The sequence below is a fragment of the Miniopterus schreibersii genome, assembly GCF_964146895.1.
Source record: "Miniopterus schreibersii genome assembly, chromosome: X".
NCBI lineage: Eukaryota > Metazoa > Chordata > Mammalia > Chiroptera > Miniopteridae > Miniopterus > Miniopterus schreibersii.
The window spans coordinates 6,169,249-6,186,169 of NC_138104.1; the positions used below are offsets into that span (position 1 = coordinate 6,169,249).

At 40.2% G+C, this 16,921-nt stretch overlaps 1 protein-coding gene across 2 annotated transcripts; it reads left to right on the top strand.

Moving 5' to 3' along the window:
- The first annotated feature begins 1,897 nt into the window (after nucleotides 1–1,897).
- On the top strand, nucleotides 1,898–10,471 carry RBMX (RNA binding motif protein X-linked). Of its 2 annotated transcripts, none has more exons than XM_081126494.1 (11): nucleotides 1,898–2,067; nucleotides 3,144–3,269; nucleotides 3,479–3,585; nucleotides 4,129–4,300; nucleotides 4,789–4,941; nucleotides 5,234–5,348; nucleotides 5,447–5,572; nucleotides 5,655–5,737; nucleotides 6,454–7,659; nucleotides 8,554–8,638; nucleotides 9,275–10,471. In XM_081126494.1, exons 2-9 carry the CDS (start codon nucleotides 3,161–3,163, stop codon nucleotides 6,762–6,764), a joined length of 1,176 nt encoding a protein of 391 aa, XP_080982620.1. In that variant the 5' UTR covers nucleotides 1,898–2,067; nucleotides 3,144–3,160; the 3' UTR covers nucleotides 6,765–7,659; nucleotides 8,554–8,638; nucleotides 9,275–10,471. The 2 variants fall into 2 exon arrangements, with proteins under 2 accessions (XP_080982620.1, XP_080982619.1); XM_081126493.1 differs by having other exon boundaries at nucleotides 1,908–2,067; nucleotides 5,429–5,572.
- Nucleotides 10,472–16,921: the final 6,450 nt, after the last annotated feature.

Consider the following 16,921-nt stretch of genomic DNA (forward strand, 5'->3'; position numbering starts at 1 on the left):
AGTGACATCTGTTGTAGAGTCAGCCCTGTTCTGCCCTAGACTAGTGGAGGCCTGGCTTAGACTCAGAGCTTAGGGAAGGTCCTGTAGTCCTTTGTTTCTGGATCTGAGACAAAGAAAGAGAGAGAACCAAGAGGATTTCTCTTGGTTCCACCTGGGGGTGCAGATTCTACAGGCTGAACCTGGCATTTAAATGGTTTTGGCCAACCTGGCCAATTTTCAGCTATCGCCAGAGCCAAATCTTTATGGTTGTGAGTACACAAAAAAGAGAGTTTATTCTTGTATTATTATTAATTATTGTATTATTTTCCATATTAACAGCTATGAGCCTACTTTTGCCCACCCGTGTGTGTGTATATATATTTCATATTGTGTGATCTTGGGCCTTCTTTTTGCATTGTATTATTTTTTTGGTGGCCTCATTCATTCAGATGGGTTTTGTTATCATTACTAAAGCAACAGTTTAGCCCTGATCTCTGAGCATCAGATTTCCCACTCTCCTTGGGCAACCATTTTGATAAATGGCCATCACCTGCTAATGCCTTCCCGGTTCCTCAATTCCGCCCCAGTCCTTTCCCATCTGTTTCATTAGCAAATCCTGCCATACTACCTGCCGTGTACACCTAGCAATTGTTCTTTCCTCCCCATGTCCACTGCCACAACCCTAATTTGAGTCACCGTTCTGTCTCCTGATGTTTGCACAACCCCAATGGTGGCCCTGTTTCCACACTTAAGCCCTGCAATCTTTTAATGGGTTCGCAGGTTCTGCTTACTTTGTCTCCCTCATTTTATAACCCTTAAATTCCTGTCACCCTGGATCTCTTTCTGTCCCTTGCTATGTGCAAACTCTTAACCCCACTTTGTGCTTAGGGCTCTCTTCTTTTCCTGAAAAGCTCTGCCTCCAACTTTCCCATGGCTGGTTTCTTTTTTCTCTTCAGATCTGATCTCCAAAGTTACCTCTTCAGACAGACCTTCCCTGATGTCTAAATCAAATTTTGTCTCCCAAATATTGTCCATTAAAGCACCTAGTTTACTTCATCCCTGGCACTAATCACAACATGCAATTGTTTTATTTAATTGTATTTATTTTTTTTAGTTTCTAAAGAGATTAGAAAATTTAAAGTTTTTGTAACCCCACCCTCCCCCACTAGGATTGGCAGATAAAATACACAATGCCCAGTTAAATTTGAAGTTCACATAATAAGTAAGGTTTCTTTTGTATGTGATATTGGGGCATACTTACACTGAAAAAAGTATCTGAACTTCAAACTTAATTGGGAGTCCTGTATTTCTCTGCTAAATCTGGCAGCCTTACCCATGGAGGTGCCCTGCTCTTGTCTCCCTTGTTCTGGGTTGTATTCCCATGGCCGAGCACAGAGCCTACCATGTAGGTGTCCAGCTTATCTGCTGCCTTTCTGTATGCCTTCTGATATTATTTATCATAATTTTACCCATACACTAAAAATTCTTGTTAAAAATATTTTGGGAAAATATATTTTATCACCTAGACTTCTTTGTTTTCCATTTCTGCAAAATTGGCATAGGAAGAGTACCTACCCTCATCAGGCTATTTTTGAGAACTAAACGAGTTAAAGGGTGTTCAAGTTCATCAGCGTTCCCGGCTCACTAGAACACGCAATTGATTTCACTTCTCGAGCAAATGCAGCCATTTGCTACAACCATTTTAGCGGAAAGCAAAAGCGCGCCTTCGTGGAGCACGGGTGGGGGCTGAAAAAACGGTTAGCACCAGGCGCGGGCCATAAAAGCTGAGGGCCCGGAAACGGGGCGGAGCTAAGGGTGAATGACAGAGAAGACAGCCAATGAGGAGACTGGGAACTGCTCGCCACCTCCCTGGCGTTTCAAATTCTGAGCTCCGTTTCCATCCGGGTCCTTCAGCCTCGTTCCCGGGCAGTATAAAGTTTGCTGTCTCCTTTGTTCGCCCTCGTTGCGCAGTAGTTCCAGCGGGCTCGTGCTTCCGTCTTTGCAGCCCGCGGCCCTCCCTCGTGCCGAGCAGCTAGGAAGGCCCTGTCGGCGAGCTCGTCGGAGCTTGAAACCGTCGTCGCCCCTGCGGTACGTGTGGCCCTTCTCTCGCCCGTCTTCCCGGACACTGTTGCCACGTTAGGATTGGGGGTTATCTCCCAGGAGATGGGGCTGGCGGGCGCCATTTTAAGAACCTAGAGGTGCCGACCTACTTAGGTAAAGCTGAATGTCGCAGGGAGACGCCTGGAATGGGTCCGTGAGGTCGTATGCCTCGGGGAAGTTTGTCTGTTGGCGGCAGGGGCGGAGGTCGCGTTTGTGACGGGACGTGGGGAGACCGCGCTACCGCGGTACCTGCATTGGGATGGCGCCGCGGCCGGGCACGTGCGCTTTTACGCGGGGTCCTTCCTTGCTCATTGGCGGCCTCGGAGAAGAAGCCATTTGCGTTTTCCCAGCCATTGTTGATGCTAAAAGTTACTCCTTCGACCGGTGTTGGTGGTTCTGGGCTGAGTCCAAGTGTCGCCATTTTGTGTCTTCCACGCGGTTTTTAATGATGGTTTTTAATCGGGTTCTGCCGCAGTCGTGGAATGTGGCGCGTTCCAGGGCGCGTTTTCACGGTCCGTTATTTACTAGGAAACGATATGGACACTTTTTAAAGTTTCGGTGACCTTTTCGGCGGGCCAGGCACTGGTGAAGAAGGGGAGGTATAACTTGGCTCAAACTTTACATTTCTTATTAAATTTACCAGTAAATCCTAATGAGCAAATAGAAAGTTCTTGGGAGAGAGCTTGGTGTTGAGGACTTGGCTTCTGGCCTGTGACCTTGAATGAGTCTTTAGGGTAATTAAGATGTAATTGTATCTTTTAAAGGTTGCGTATCTGGGATTAAAACTTCTTTAAATGTTGAGTAGCTGTTACTTGATTAAAACTGGCAGGGTGGATTAAGGGTAAAGGCATAAGTTAAATTGGTCCTTTTAACCAATTTAATGGGAACTCTGCTCTGGTTTAACTAATTAATTTGGGTTCCTGCTTAGGCTTAGAAAGGATCGCTTTTGGTGTCTTATTAAGGAATAATGGTTTCAGTAAAATAAGAAAAATGCATCCCAATAAATACACGTGTCGGATAAACTTGAACTTTTCCCACGGACATACTATATTCTTTTTCAATAGACTCACCAGGGGGGAAAATGGTTGAAGCTGATCGCCCAGGAAAGCTCTTCATTGGTGGCCTCAATACAGAAACAAATGAGAAAGCCCTTGAAGCAGTATTTGGCAAATATGGACGAATAGTGGAAGGTGAGTTTATCTGAAAGAATGTGCAGGGCTACGTTGTGTTTAAAAAGGGAAGCTATGATGAACTTAATTGCAATGATCATCTGAAATGACAATATTTTGTCCTCTAAGAAGTTCTGAGCTTTCTTTTTTTTAAAGATTTACTTTTGTTAATTCATTCGAACTAGAATAACACTCTTCCCCCCCTCCCCCCCAAAAAAATGACTTTTTAGTGCTCTTGATGAAAGATCGGGAAACCAACAAATCGAGAGGATTTGCTTTTGTCACCTTTGAAAGCCCAGCAGATGCTAAGGATGCAGCCAGAGACATGAATGGAAAGGTGAGATTGTCTGCACACCGATATTGTTCCCTAGTGCATAAAATGATACAGTGTTAGCCAAGTCTGGCCAGGGGCATCTCTTGAGTTTTGTTTTTGAGTGTATGCCTTAACCTTTCCAGGACCCTGTTATCATAGCCTTTTGTAATTTTATAACCAAATTTACAGATTATACTTTTAACAAGTCTTTGAGTTCAGAATATTATGTGATGTTTGTTTATTTTATCTGGTATTTAAAAACTGCTTTAATATGTTGGCTTTTCTTTTTTGTTATTAGTTTTGATAAGTTGATAGCTGGCCTTGTTTTAAAATAATACCCACTTGTAGTGCAGTGTATCCACCTTGTTTAGTTCAAATCATCAGTATCAGTCTTAAAGATGAGTAAGCATTTTAATTAAATGGAAAAGTAACACTGACTATATTTGTATTGTTTTTCTTAGATTAATTAGTGAGCAAAATGTAGTACATTTTCAAGGACATTGGTGTCACAGTGTGCAGTGGATGTGCAAGTTCTTTTTAAATATTAACCACTTTGATATTATTTAGTCCTTAGATGGAAAAGCCATCAAGGTAGAACAAGCCACTAAACCATCATTTGAAACTGGTAGACGTGGACCACCTCCACCTCCAAGAAGCAGAGGCCCTCCAAGAGGTCTTAGAGGTGGAAGAGGAGGAAGTGGAGGAACCAGAGGACCTCCCTCGCGTGGAGGGCACATGGGTAATGACTTTGGTCTACCTCATGCTTGGTGTTTTAAGTTAGGAACTGCAAACCCACAGCATGTGTGCTTTGGTTAGGCCTTTGTTTAAGGGCTCCAGCTTTTGAAATTGAGAGCAGTTGCTTATCTACCAAAGTGATAGTGACTTGAAAACAGGCCATCACATCTAAGTTAGATTACATACAGTGTTTTTAAATGATGGAAAAGATACTGTTCTTTATCCAAGTAGTTCACTCTGTTGGAAAAAACACTTGCAAAAAATTTATGATAGGCATAGCTGTTTGGGCATATGAAAATTAAACAATTTATATTTTTCTTTGAAATAACGTTAGGACTATCCTTTAGTTTAATTTAATCTGTATAGACTTTATGCTCAGTCTTGTATGAGTGAAAACTAAGGCTAAACAAATATTTTTGACCAAGCAATGACCTTTTATAGCCTTTTCTTGAGTCTCGAATTAACATATTTTTCTTTTCTATTCTAATGTAGATGATGGTGGCTATTCCATGAATTTTAACATGAGTTCTTCCAGGGGACCACTTCCAGTAAAAAGAGGACCACCACCGAGAAGTGGGGGTCCTCCTCCTAAAAGATCTGCTCCTTCAGGACCAGTTCGCAGCAGCAGTGGAATGGGAGGAAGAGGTAAATGTTTCTATTTGTAACAGTCTATCCTACCACCATAGCACAAAAGATTGAGAGGTGAATCCTAAAAATGGTGCTTAAAACTGACTTATGGACTCCAGGTGATCTAGGTACATGGCAGTAAATGAGCACTAAAAGGAATTTAAGTGTGAAGAGAAAATTTTAGAGAACAAAATCTTGATTTATGCTATGTCATATGTCATTGAATCACTATTTTTCATTTCTTGACTATAAATTCACATTTTAATTTTCATCTTTGGGTATATTTTAATAATGGTTGTTTTTCTTTAAGCTCCTGTGTCACGTGGGAGAGATAGTTATGGAGGCCCACCTCGAAGGGAACCCTTACCTTCTCGTAGAGATGTTTATTTGTCCCCAAGAGATGATGGATATTCTACTAAAGACAGGTAACAGAAAAATGTAGTAGCTTCCGCTCATTAACAATTAGTGTCGAAAAGAAAAACTCATCAAAAAGCGTAAAACAAAGTTACTTTTATTTTGGTAGCTATTCAAGCAGAGATTACCCAAGCTCTCGAGATACAAGAGATTATGCACCACCACCAAGAGATTATACTTATCGTGATTATGGTCATTCCAGTTCACGTGATGACTATCCATCAAGAGGCTATAGGTAAATGACTTAGTTTCCATGGTTTTGCTGTAAAATGCTCTAAAGGTTGATGCTGGCTTACCAGTTTTTCTCTTTAATTTAGTGATAGAGATGGCTATGGTCGTGATCGTGACTATTCAGATCATCCAAGTGGTGGTTCCTACAGGGATTCATATGACAGTTATGGTAAGATACTGGTTTAGTGTGTTTGGATATCACCAGCTCGAGTTTTTAGGTTCATGAGCCAGTTTACTAGGCTGTGTGGTGCTTGCTTTTTAAGGGATGTTTGCTTGCTTTTAAGGGGATAACTATCAGCTGGGCTTTTCCTAGTTTTGTGAGGGGCTTTTTTTTTTTCCTGTTTTTTTTTTTTCCTCCTGTTTTTTTTTTTTTTTTTTTTTCCTGGTGGTTTTTTTGTTTTTTTGGTTTTTGGTTTTTGGTTTTTTTTTTTTGGTTTTTTGAGGCTGTTTGCTTGCTTTGGAGGGGATTTTGCTTGCTTAAATTGGCAGCCTTATGTGTTTTCCCCCAACAGTGAAAATACGATTTAAAAATTTTATTAACAACATCAAATGTTTACCATTCCAATATGAAGGAAAGTCTACAGTTCAAAATTGCAACTTATCACTGGAAAGTGGCTGAGTGTCTACTATAAAATAACAAGCTGTCTGGAATATCCTCTTGAAATACACACCGTTCTTCAGTCTTTTCAAACAAACATTAAAACCCATCCATTTCCATATCTCAGCAAATGAGCAAATCCCTGTTAATGGCCAGCAATGGCAGAGTTTAAAACCTCCCAGTTGAGAAAGTAAACGTTTAATACAGAAATTCTGTAAATTCAGATTTAAATGTTGTATATATACAATTTATAGTGTTGCCATATTACCTGACCATTGACCCTGCAGGTAACTCACGTAGTGCTCCACCTACACGAGGGCCCCCGCCATCTTATGGTGGAAGCAGTCGCTATGATGATTACAGCAGCTCACGTGACGGATATGGTGGAAGTCGAGACAGTTACTCAAGCAGCCGAAGTGATCTCTACTCAAGTGGTCGTGATCGGGTTGGCAGACAAGAAAGAGGGCTTCCCCCTTCTATGGAAAGGGGGTACCCTCCTCCACGTGATTCCTACAGCAGTTCAAGCCGCGGAGCACCAAGGGGTGGTGGCCGTGGAGGAAGCCGATCTGATAGAGGGGGAGGCAGAAGCAGATACTAAAAACAAAACTTTGGACCAAAATCCCTGTTCAAAGAAACAAACAAAAAGTGGAACCTATTCTGTCATAACTACCCAAGGACTACTAAAAGAAAAAAATTGTGTTACCTTTTTTAAATTTCCTGTTAAGTTCCCCTTTCATAATTTTTATGTTCTTGTGAGGAAAAAAGTAAAACATGTTTAATCTTATGACATTGCTTTCAATAAGCAAGTGTTAGATGTGTTAAGGCTTGACTTGTGTACTAGTGTTGTAATTTTCCAAGTAAAAGTGACCCTAAAGGCCACTTTCTAATTTTTTTTCCCATTAAATGAGGCAAGCCAGGTCTAAGGTCTTCTACAAATATCTAGCCATCTAAAATGGAGAGATGAATCCCTCTGCCTATACAAACAAGCTAGCTATTAGAGGGTGGTTGGGGTATGCTACTCTTAGGATATCATACTGTCATCAAACTGAAATCTCAAATGTTCTCAGTATGAAAAACCTGAGATCAGATGCTTATGTAAGGAAAGTGCTATTCACCCAGTAAACCCAAAACAAATGGATAGTGCTGGCCATATTTTGCCTTTCTGACATTTCCTTGGGAATCTACAAGAACCTCCCCTTTCCCCCTCCCCCAGTAAGACCATTTAAGTGTGTGTTAAGCAACTACAGAATACTAAATAAAAAGTTTGGCCAAAACCAACCATGAAGCTGCAAACGGTGCTTGCTCTTACTGTTTCAAATTTTTGCAACTCTGTAGTGTCTCACTTTTAAGGAACAGCTTGATTGCAAAGGAGAAAATAGATAAGCAATGAAGTTATCTCCAACTTCTCAAAGGCTTATGACTTCTAAAAAGTGAATCTATCAGCATTCCACATCAGATTTAAAGCATCAAATGCCTGTGAAACAGCAAAGATGGTAAGCAAAGCAAACTAGTTTTTCCGTCTAAGTCGAAATTGAACACTTCCTCATAGTACAGTGAAACATACTGTACCTCATGGCAGTGGAAATGCTTTCTAGATTTAAAAAAAAAAAAACTTTTGGAAAAGCAAAGTGTTCTGTAGCATATTAGAAGTTCTCCAAATTCAACTCTTGGATTTTTTTTTTTTTAAAGCATGTATGTCACTTAAAGGCCTTTAATACAGCTGTTGTTTACCAATAGCCACCTGGGGCTTGGGAGGGGGTGACTTTTTTTTAAGTCTATTTTTGATGAAGACCTTTAAACATGCTTCATATATTTTTACATTTTTCAAATTAGATTTTTAGTCAATATAGGAAATGGCTTAAGTTTGGGGTGCCCCTCTCCCTACCCCTGTAAGCCATTGCAAACTTGACATTTAGTTGGATGCCTGACTTGTTTTTACTTCTGTGAAACTACACTGTATGGAGAAAATCTATTGCAAGTGGTCTTTAAAAAGCAAAACCTGAGGCAGCATGACCCAGGTCCAGCCACGAAGTTGAAAAAGATGCTCTTGAATATAGTAAACTTGAAGACCTCCAACTAAAAATCCTTGTACTGCACTTATTCCTTCAAATAAGTTTTGTCCGTTCAACTTATGGATTTAACATGGCAGTGCATCATTGGAAAAGAATGAGAATCCATAAGCCATGCAACTTAACCATTTAAGCCATTCCAGTCCATCCCAAGCCAGTGAATCTTCCACCACTTAAGAGAAATAGTAGAACATGAAATACCTTAAGCTGCAAGTCTGAACTTGCCTTTTCTTTCTGGCAAAGGGGGCAGTAAGTTATAGGCAAGTTTTGAAGAATTTCCTGAAGAGAGATAACTAGTTAACTATTTAATTTTTACAGGTTGAGGATATGGTCACAGAATGCTGATTTATTCACACTAGATAAAGCTGACTAAAGCTGACAGCAAGAGAAATCAGATGCTAAGGTAAGTTGTGAAAGCTGTGGCTTTTATAGGTTTAAATACTGTTTGCATGGCTGGGGTATTGGCACATTGTAAAGGGGGGATCAAGTTAAGAGCTCTGCTGTAATGTGCAACACCTTGCATAATAACTGTTGATTTGAATGTAGGGTGAAGTTATTTTAAACGGGTATATTTCCATTATGGCTCAGTCGTGTAACACTCTGCTGTGCTTGATTGTATAAAATTTGTTAGTACTATGTCTGCATAAGCAGTTGTTGACTGGAGATGGATAGTTTAATATTAGTTTAATGAGCAAACTTCCCTTGTATGAGCTTCAGACTTGCTCCTGTGCATTGTGTAAGAAATAGCCTTTTATTATTGGTGCTTGATTGTTTGCAGCACACAGTGCAAATCCACCAAAGGGAGACTAGATGCAGCTGCTAAGTTTCCAGTTTGAGTAACAGTTTTATTGGTGTAATGGTTTTGATAATACCAAAGTGCTGCTTACAGGAATTGTACTGGGTATTTATGGTTGCTTTCTAGAGCTTACCATTTAAAGTAAATGCATTGTCATCAGTTAAAGCAACAAAATATAGTATGCATTTAAAGACTAGGTAAGGGAGGACTAATTGACCTGATCACGTGCTTTTCATTTTCCAGAGTTGTTGAAGCAGAAGAATGCTGAATGTGGATAAGGCACAGCAGTTGCATAAGCAGTGCTTGTCAGAATTGGTTTGGTGCAGGCAATAGCTTTTTGCCATCAAGGGTTCCTGTGGGTCTGACGAAGGCATCCATTTTGGTTAGCACTCTTAACTATGGAATGGTAGTTACTTAAATAATAATGACCAGATGAAAAAGGGGGAGCAATTAAGGAAATTGGTAAGTGGAGGTAGTGAGGAAGTTCTTACAGTTCTTTAAGTAGATTATATAGCTTTGGCTTTTCATTTTGTTTAGCTAAAGTTTAGAACTTCCTAATTATCAATGTCAGAAAGTTAATTAGACAAATGAAAGGCATAAGTGGTAGCTCTATCCAGTAAAGTGTCTGATTTTCAGCAAGTAAAATGCTCTGCTGTTCATTATCCAGAACTGGGACTTAGTCATAAAACTAACGGGAAGATTAATTTCTGGAAACATGGCTAAAATGATTGAAAACACGTTTAAAAACTGGAAACAAAATTGGGCCACTTGGCTTCTTTTTAAACTATTGTTTTTGTTCACCTACTTTACCCCCACCTCCTGTCTTGGAAACAAATCAGAATACAACTTCATTATGTTGGAGACTAGAGCCAATAGTATAAAGGCTACTGTTCTCAAAGGAAACAGATTTGAGTTGATGGGTTAGAGGAACCAACTTGAATTTTTGCATAGTAAAATAGCAATACTATCATGTTAAACATTGGCTATTATGGGGAGAAAAAAAAATGTAACCGTCATTTGACAAGCTCTTAATCAGATCATGAGGATATTGACCAAATTTTAAATGGCTGTTGCACTTACATAGCTGTCTTCCTCAATCCTATAATCTGAATTACTTGGGTCTGAGATTTTATTTAGATACCTTGAAAATAGTGTAGAACGTTGAGATTAATCATAGTAAATACCAATACTAAATTCAAATTAGGAAGTATGCTTAAATGGCCAGACAGCTGTTTGGCAAATAGTTTATGGATCCAGCAGACTTAATTCTGCTCTTATTGGAAAAGAATTGGTCTTGATATTTCTGGCTTTATACTGGTTGTAAAAGAAACAGAATAATAGTGTTTTCCTTGTTTATTTGAATATAGAACATAGGTATTATAGATTACTTTTCTCTTTTGGAATGTTTTGTATTTGAAGCTTAATAAAACTTAATATGCATTTTTGTGGCCCTGGGTTCGTTCTTTACTTACTTGCAATAAGGAATTTATTTAGACTTTTAAGTTTGACATTAACATGTCCCCTTCCTCAAAACTGTAGTTCTCATCCACTGTTGGCACTTGAGCAGTTACTAGGGAACATAGTCCTTGAGGTGGCCGGTTGCTGTCACTGGGCCTCCTTTAATTGGGGAGTAAGCTTCAGGTAGGCATCAAGATAATTTGGATGGTTTCATTTAATCCTTACCCTGAAAGGAAATGGGGGCAATAACACTAAAAAACAAGGAGGTAAAATAGCAAAGATGTACTTTTAATTGTTCTTGCTTAACTTTGGGGAAAAACTGGTCAAGAAACTCAGTTTGGCAGTGAATCCCACCTTGGACCAAGTCCTTCAGCATTGCTGTTAAAGCAGCACATGACTAATGTGCTTCTGTTTGGCAACATTGTTTATCTACTGTTCTATATATTCTGACTCCTGCTACTTAATGCCAACACAATTTATTAACATTTATCCTTTATTCAAGGGAAAACCATGGGTTGAAGCATCAGCAGGTCCAGTTATCTAGGGTAAGGTGAGCTAGTAAAGTTCAGTTGGAGGATTGTGATTGGCGTATGTTAAGGTTTCCTTGACAGGTATTTCATATAAATAATAGGCTGACTTGGGCTTAGATTTGTGACCTGGAAAAGGCCACTGGGGTAGCTTCCATTTGGAGAGTCCTAATATGTGCATGTTAACTTTAGCACCTAAAATAGGGTATTGCCTTTGAGTTGTAGCCAGTTGCACAGAACTTCACGGAAAAGGAATGTTAGCTGAGTATCAGGATGGCAGAAAAATGCCCGAGTGTTGTCATTCTGGAAATAACAGCCCATAACCAGTTGCAGAAAAATTTCATCCCAGTCAATAGCATCTCCCACCCCCAGAGAAGCAACATTCCTATCACTAGGATATTTTTGCATATTTTAATACCTTCATATAAATTAAGTCCTATATGAATGTACTTTTTGTGTCTAGCTGCTTTCAGCATGTTTTTATTTTTTTAAATATATTGATCTATGTCTTTATCTTGATTACTGTAGCTTTATGGTAAATTCTGTAAAGATACTAATTTTTTAAAAGTTTTCTTCCCGCCTGGCTGGTATAGCTCAGCGGTTGAGCATCAACCTATGATCCAGGAGATCGAGGTTCAATTCCTGGTCAGGGCACATGTCCAGGTTGTGGGCTTGATCCCCAGCAGGGGGTGCGTGTAGGAGGCAACTGATCAATCATTCTCATCATTAATGTTTCTATCTCTCCCTCTCTCTGAAATCAATAAAATATATTTTTAAAATAAGTTTTTTTCCTGCAGAGAGTTTTTCCTCTCTCAAGGTAATTGCTGTTTTTTTCCTACTTCAAACTCCATCTTCCATATTAGAGGCTTTTCTAAATGAATGGAAATTTTTGGTTTCATGCTCATTATAATTATAAGAGTAGGAAATTAAAATGTAAGCTCTGAGAGCTTTTTGACTTTGAGCTTAACTCGGGAGGTTATTTGTTGTGAATCCTTGATTCCAATGCCTTTAGGTTTTTCCTTTTGGGCTAGTAAAGTTACTCAAGGAAACCTTGGCCAAATTCCTGCCTTGAGGGTCTAGTATGTTTTTACTAGGTCAAGATGAGGGCTTGGGGTTTCATTGTGTTTGGTGGAAGATCACACGGCCTGTGTGCCTACAGATGTAATATGCTCCCCACTCCAACAGCTCCTGCTGACAGAACTGCTGTTCTCTGTCTTGCCATGGTGCTCCCGTAGAGGGGAAAGGGCACAATTAGAAATTTCTCCTGGCATCTCTGTAATGGAGCCTTCCCCTCTACCATTTTAGGCCACTCTCTGATCTTCATCCCTGCCCCCAGACTTATCTCTAAAGGTGTTAGAGACTGAGTTCAAATTTCAGCTTCAGCATTACCAGCTGTGTAACCTTAGGCAAGTTACCTAACCTCTCTATACTTGTTTTCTCATCTATAAAATGGGGATGATATTTAATAGCATTTGGCTGGGAAGATTAACAGTTACAGTGCCTGGCACATGGTAAATACTGCATAACTAGTAGATTTCCTCATCCGTCAATTTTTCTCTTGTGTGTCATCTTCAGGGCTGGAATTGGGGAGGGAGCCAGCACCTTATGTTAGATCAGCATCTTGTAAAGGACTGAAAGTCCCTACTGCAAGCCAAGATTTTTCCTTTTTCTCCTGAGTCATATTCATCATTTTTTTGGCACATTGTGATTAGTCTACACATGCCCTTCTCATTTTATTTTCCCATTTTATCTTCCCATTCCCTGCCCTCCCTCCCCAGTGATAACCATTCTAATGCATTTAATGTATTTCCTCTTGTTTGTGTTTTTACTAACTGCATATTGATACCTTATGTGCATGTATTTTTAATTTATTTAAATGGTATGCTATTATATATTGTTTCTTCTAACTTCTCATCGCCATGTTTTGAAGATCTACCCATGTTGCAAAATATACATCTACTTCATTCTAACTAGAGCATAGTATTCGATGGTGTGCATCTCCCATCATTTGCCCATCTACTCTGCCAGTTTGGTATGTAAGCTATTTCTTCCTGGGTTGTATATTTACCTGGCTCCCTGGAGTGTGCTGAGATTTGACCTTAGTTGTGGGTCTAGTGGCATTCTGAGGTGTTGTGATGGACCTTAAAAATAGCATCCACTTTCAGTGAATCTGCCCTAGGTGAGGTTATCACAAGATTTTTAAGCAGCGGAAGGCTTATTTCTAAACACTGGAGGGCAAGGTGCTTCAACTGGTAAGGGAGGTTTGGAATGACTTGAGAATTGAAGATTGTCGGTCTCATCTGGGTCAAAACAGATGTCTCCATTCCAAGTTTCAGGGTCCCATTCCTTATAAATGCCCTTTCACATAAGAAACTTGATGAGACCAAATTCAACTCGTAATTCATCACCTCATACAGTTGATTTTCAGGAATATCAGGCCTGGGGCTACATGCTGATGAGCTGAGAGTTAATGGACTTGAGCTTGTGATTTTTTTCTTTGTAAGCACTCAAGTGTACTCAAAAGAATCCACCTAATACCAGTCTTTATGGTCATCATCACTGGTACAATGGTTAAGTGCAGCAGCTACTTGGGCTCCCAAAGTGTGTGCTTCAGTTAGCACATCTTGATTCATTGTGGTGCCCCTGTATGCCATGGATTGCTAGCATCCCTTTTCGCATTTGCAAGGAGCACTGAGCTCAAACCCAAAGGCATGAACAGGCCAATCCCAAAATTCTATTTTTGTGGATCTGTCTCTCCAGTCGCTACTCCAAGGTTTATCTCCAGGTCAGTTGAGTATTTGGGTCCAATCAGGAGAGGAAAACCACACAGTACTTAGGACAGGGAATGTCTGATATCAAGAATTGAACATGGGCCTGGCTGGGCGTGGCTTAGCAGTTGAGCATCGACCTAGGATCCAGGAGATTGCGGTTTAATTCCCGGTCAGGGCACATGCCTAGGTTGCGGGCTCAATCTCAATCGGGGCGTGCAGGAGGCAGTCAATGACAACTCTCTCATCACTAATGTTTCTTTCTCCTCTATTTCTCTCTGAAATCAATAAAGATATATATATTTTTAAAAATTTAGAAAAGAGTTTAACATGGATAGGAATGATGAGGGATTACTTAGAAATAAGGAGAATTCTTAATATAGGAATACTTGATATGTTAATGAAGTAACAATATATAATCACTACTTCTAGGACCAAGATGGAGCATTCAAAGACCCCCTGCTCTTTGATAGAAGGCCCAAGGAAGAGCCCCATTCCCACCCTAGTGCCTTACATCTATTCATTGTTGGAGAGGTATCGATGTGGCCTCTTGAATATAGGAGCCACACCCACAGAACTTGCTAGAAATCTATCCTCGAGGGTACTGGAGAAGACTGTTCACGGAGGTATCTCACCTGAGGTACTCAGCTATAAAACTGCCCCAGGCCAGGGTGGGGATTGGTGAGCTTATGGGGAAGCTGCTGCCCTTGCATGCACAGGAGAATCGGTGAGTACTGTAAGGGTTTGAGGCTGGAGACAACCTCCACAGCAGAAACCAGACCTGGAGAAGATGGAGAAACAGATGCTGCAAGAAGCAGCCAAGCCAGCATACCAGAATTAGGATGCAAAATCTTTTTTTCCTGCAGTGTTTCTGATGCCCTTTACTGACAAAGCCTAAGGGTATGATATTGTGATAAAAGAAATACATAGGGTGTCCCCCAAAAATATATACACACACTTTGAATAATTATAAAGGCAGCGTTTATTAAAATACATTTCATTTTCGAAATTGAGCTAGCAGCTGTTAATGTATACATTTTGGGGGGACACCCTGTATATTTTGTATTCATCCCAGCTCCTGGAACAACTCTGAAGTGATAAATGTGAAAAGGAGCGTATTTTGTAATATTTGGGTTTTGTCCCTAGTTTTTGAAATAGCTCTAGATTGAAACAGGTTAAAAGAATGTCTTTTGTTATTTGAAGTCCCTGAGGAAGAGGGTGAGCAGGTGGTGAGAGGAACTGATCAAGTGATTATAGGATTGGAACTTGCAGCCTCACTCCTGACCTCAGGGAGGGTAGAGGAAAGGATCCAGGAGATCGGGGTTCAATTCCCGGTCAGGGCACATGCCTGGGTTGCGGGCTAGGCAGCCGATCAATGACTCTCTCATCATTGATGTTTCTAACTCTCTCCCCCTCCTATCCTCTCTCTAAAATCAATAAATATATGTTTAAAAAAAAAAAAAAGATAATCTGCAAAGGCCCAATATAATCACATGAGCTCTTTAAAAGCAAAGATTTTTCTCTGGCTGGTAGCAAAAGAGGAAGTCAGAGAGATTTGAGCATGAGGAGGATTCCATGTGACATTGCTTGCACAAAAATGGAGGGGGATACATGTCAAGGAATAAAAGTAGCCTCTAGAAGCTCAGAGCAGCCTCAAGCTGACAGCAAGGGCAAAGAACTAAATTCTATACCATCAAGTCGAATGAACTTGGAAGCACCTTCCTCCCCATAATCTCCAGAGAATAGCCTGGCCCAGAGAACCTAGTAGGCCCCACTTGGGCTTCTGACTCACTCTTCTTTCCCCAGATATCCATTTGACTAACTCGCTCACCTCCCTCAAGTCTTTGCTCATATCTAACCCCTCAATGAGGCCTACCTTTATTGTCCTATTTAAAACTGCAATCTGTCTATCCCATCTCACCCCATGCCCAGTGTGCCTAACTCTATTACCCTGCTGTAGTTACCCCCCATAATTCTTATTACTTTCTTACATACTTTATAATTTACCAATTTATTATCTCCATTATTTTCTGTCTTCCCCTGTTAGAGTATATTCTTCATGAGATCAGAGAACTTTACCTTGTTTTGTTTATTTCTGTATCCCAAAAGCCTAAAAAAGTGCTCAGCACAGTAGGAGTTCAACAAATATGTGCTGAATGACTGAATACACTTTTTTCCCCATACTTAGCTTCCAAAAATGTCTCTAACACTTTAACTATTTTTTATATGTTTTTATTGGTTTCAGAGAGAGAAAGGGAGAGAGAGAAACATCAATAATGAGTAATTGATCTGCTGCCTCTTGCACGCCCCCTACTGGGGATTAAACCTGCAACCTGGGCATGTGTCCTGACTGGGCATCGAACCATGACCTCCTCGTTCATGGTTCGACACTCAACCACTGAATCATGCCAGCCGGGCACACATTTTAACTATTTTGCATATGTCCCCAAATATACTGCTCTATGGGCACCCCAAAGAAACGCAACTCAAAGCTTTATGAATGTTTGCATTAATATATGGACTAAACATTCTGTATATAAAATATTCAGAGGAAACAAGAGTATGATAGAGCAAGGGATAAAATTCAAGTGGCCTCTACAACCCTTACTTAAGTAACTGGTCACAAGGCCACAATTGGTATTGATAGTATTCTTTCTAAAGATCCATTTTATATTCCCTTCACCTCAGTTAATGGTGGTATTTTATTTGGCGGTGTGACCTAAACCTTTATTCCTGTGTGTTTTAGTAATCTTTCTTTAACTTTTACTTTTTATCTTTGACTTTCCTTTAACTTTTTTAAAAACATTTTTTCCATTTTTTTGGATTTATCCAGGTGACACTGGTTAATTAAATTATACGGGTTTCAGGTGCATAATTCCACAACACATCATCTGTACGCTGTATCGTGTGTTCACCACCCCAAATAAGTCTCCTTCCATCACCATTTATTCCCCCTATATCCTCCTCCACCTCTTTCCTCACCCCCTACCCCTGGTAATCACCACACTGTTGTCCGTGTGCATGAGTTTTTTCTCTTTTATTAAATCTTTTTTGCTCAGTCCCTCCACTCCCCAAAGCAGGCCACTCCCACAGCTGTCAGCCTGCCCCCTATCTGTGAGTCTGTTACTATTTTGCTT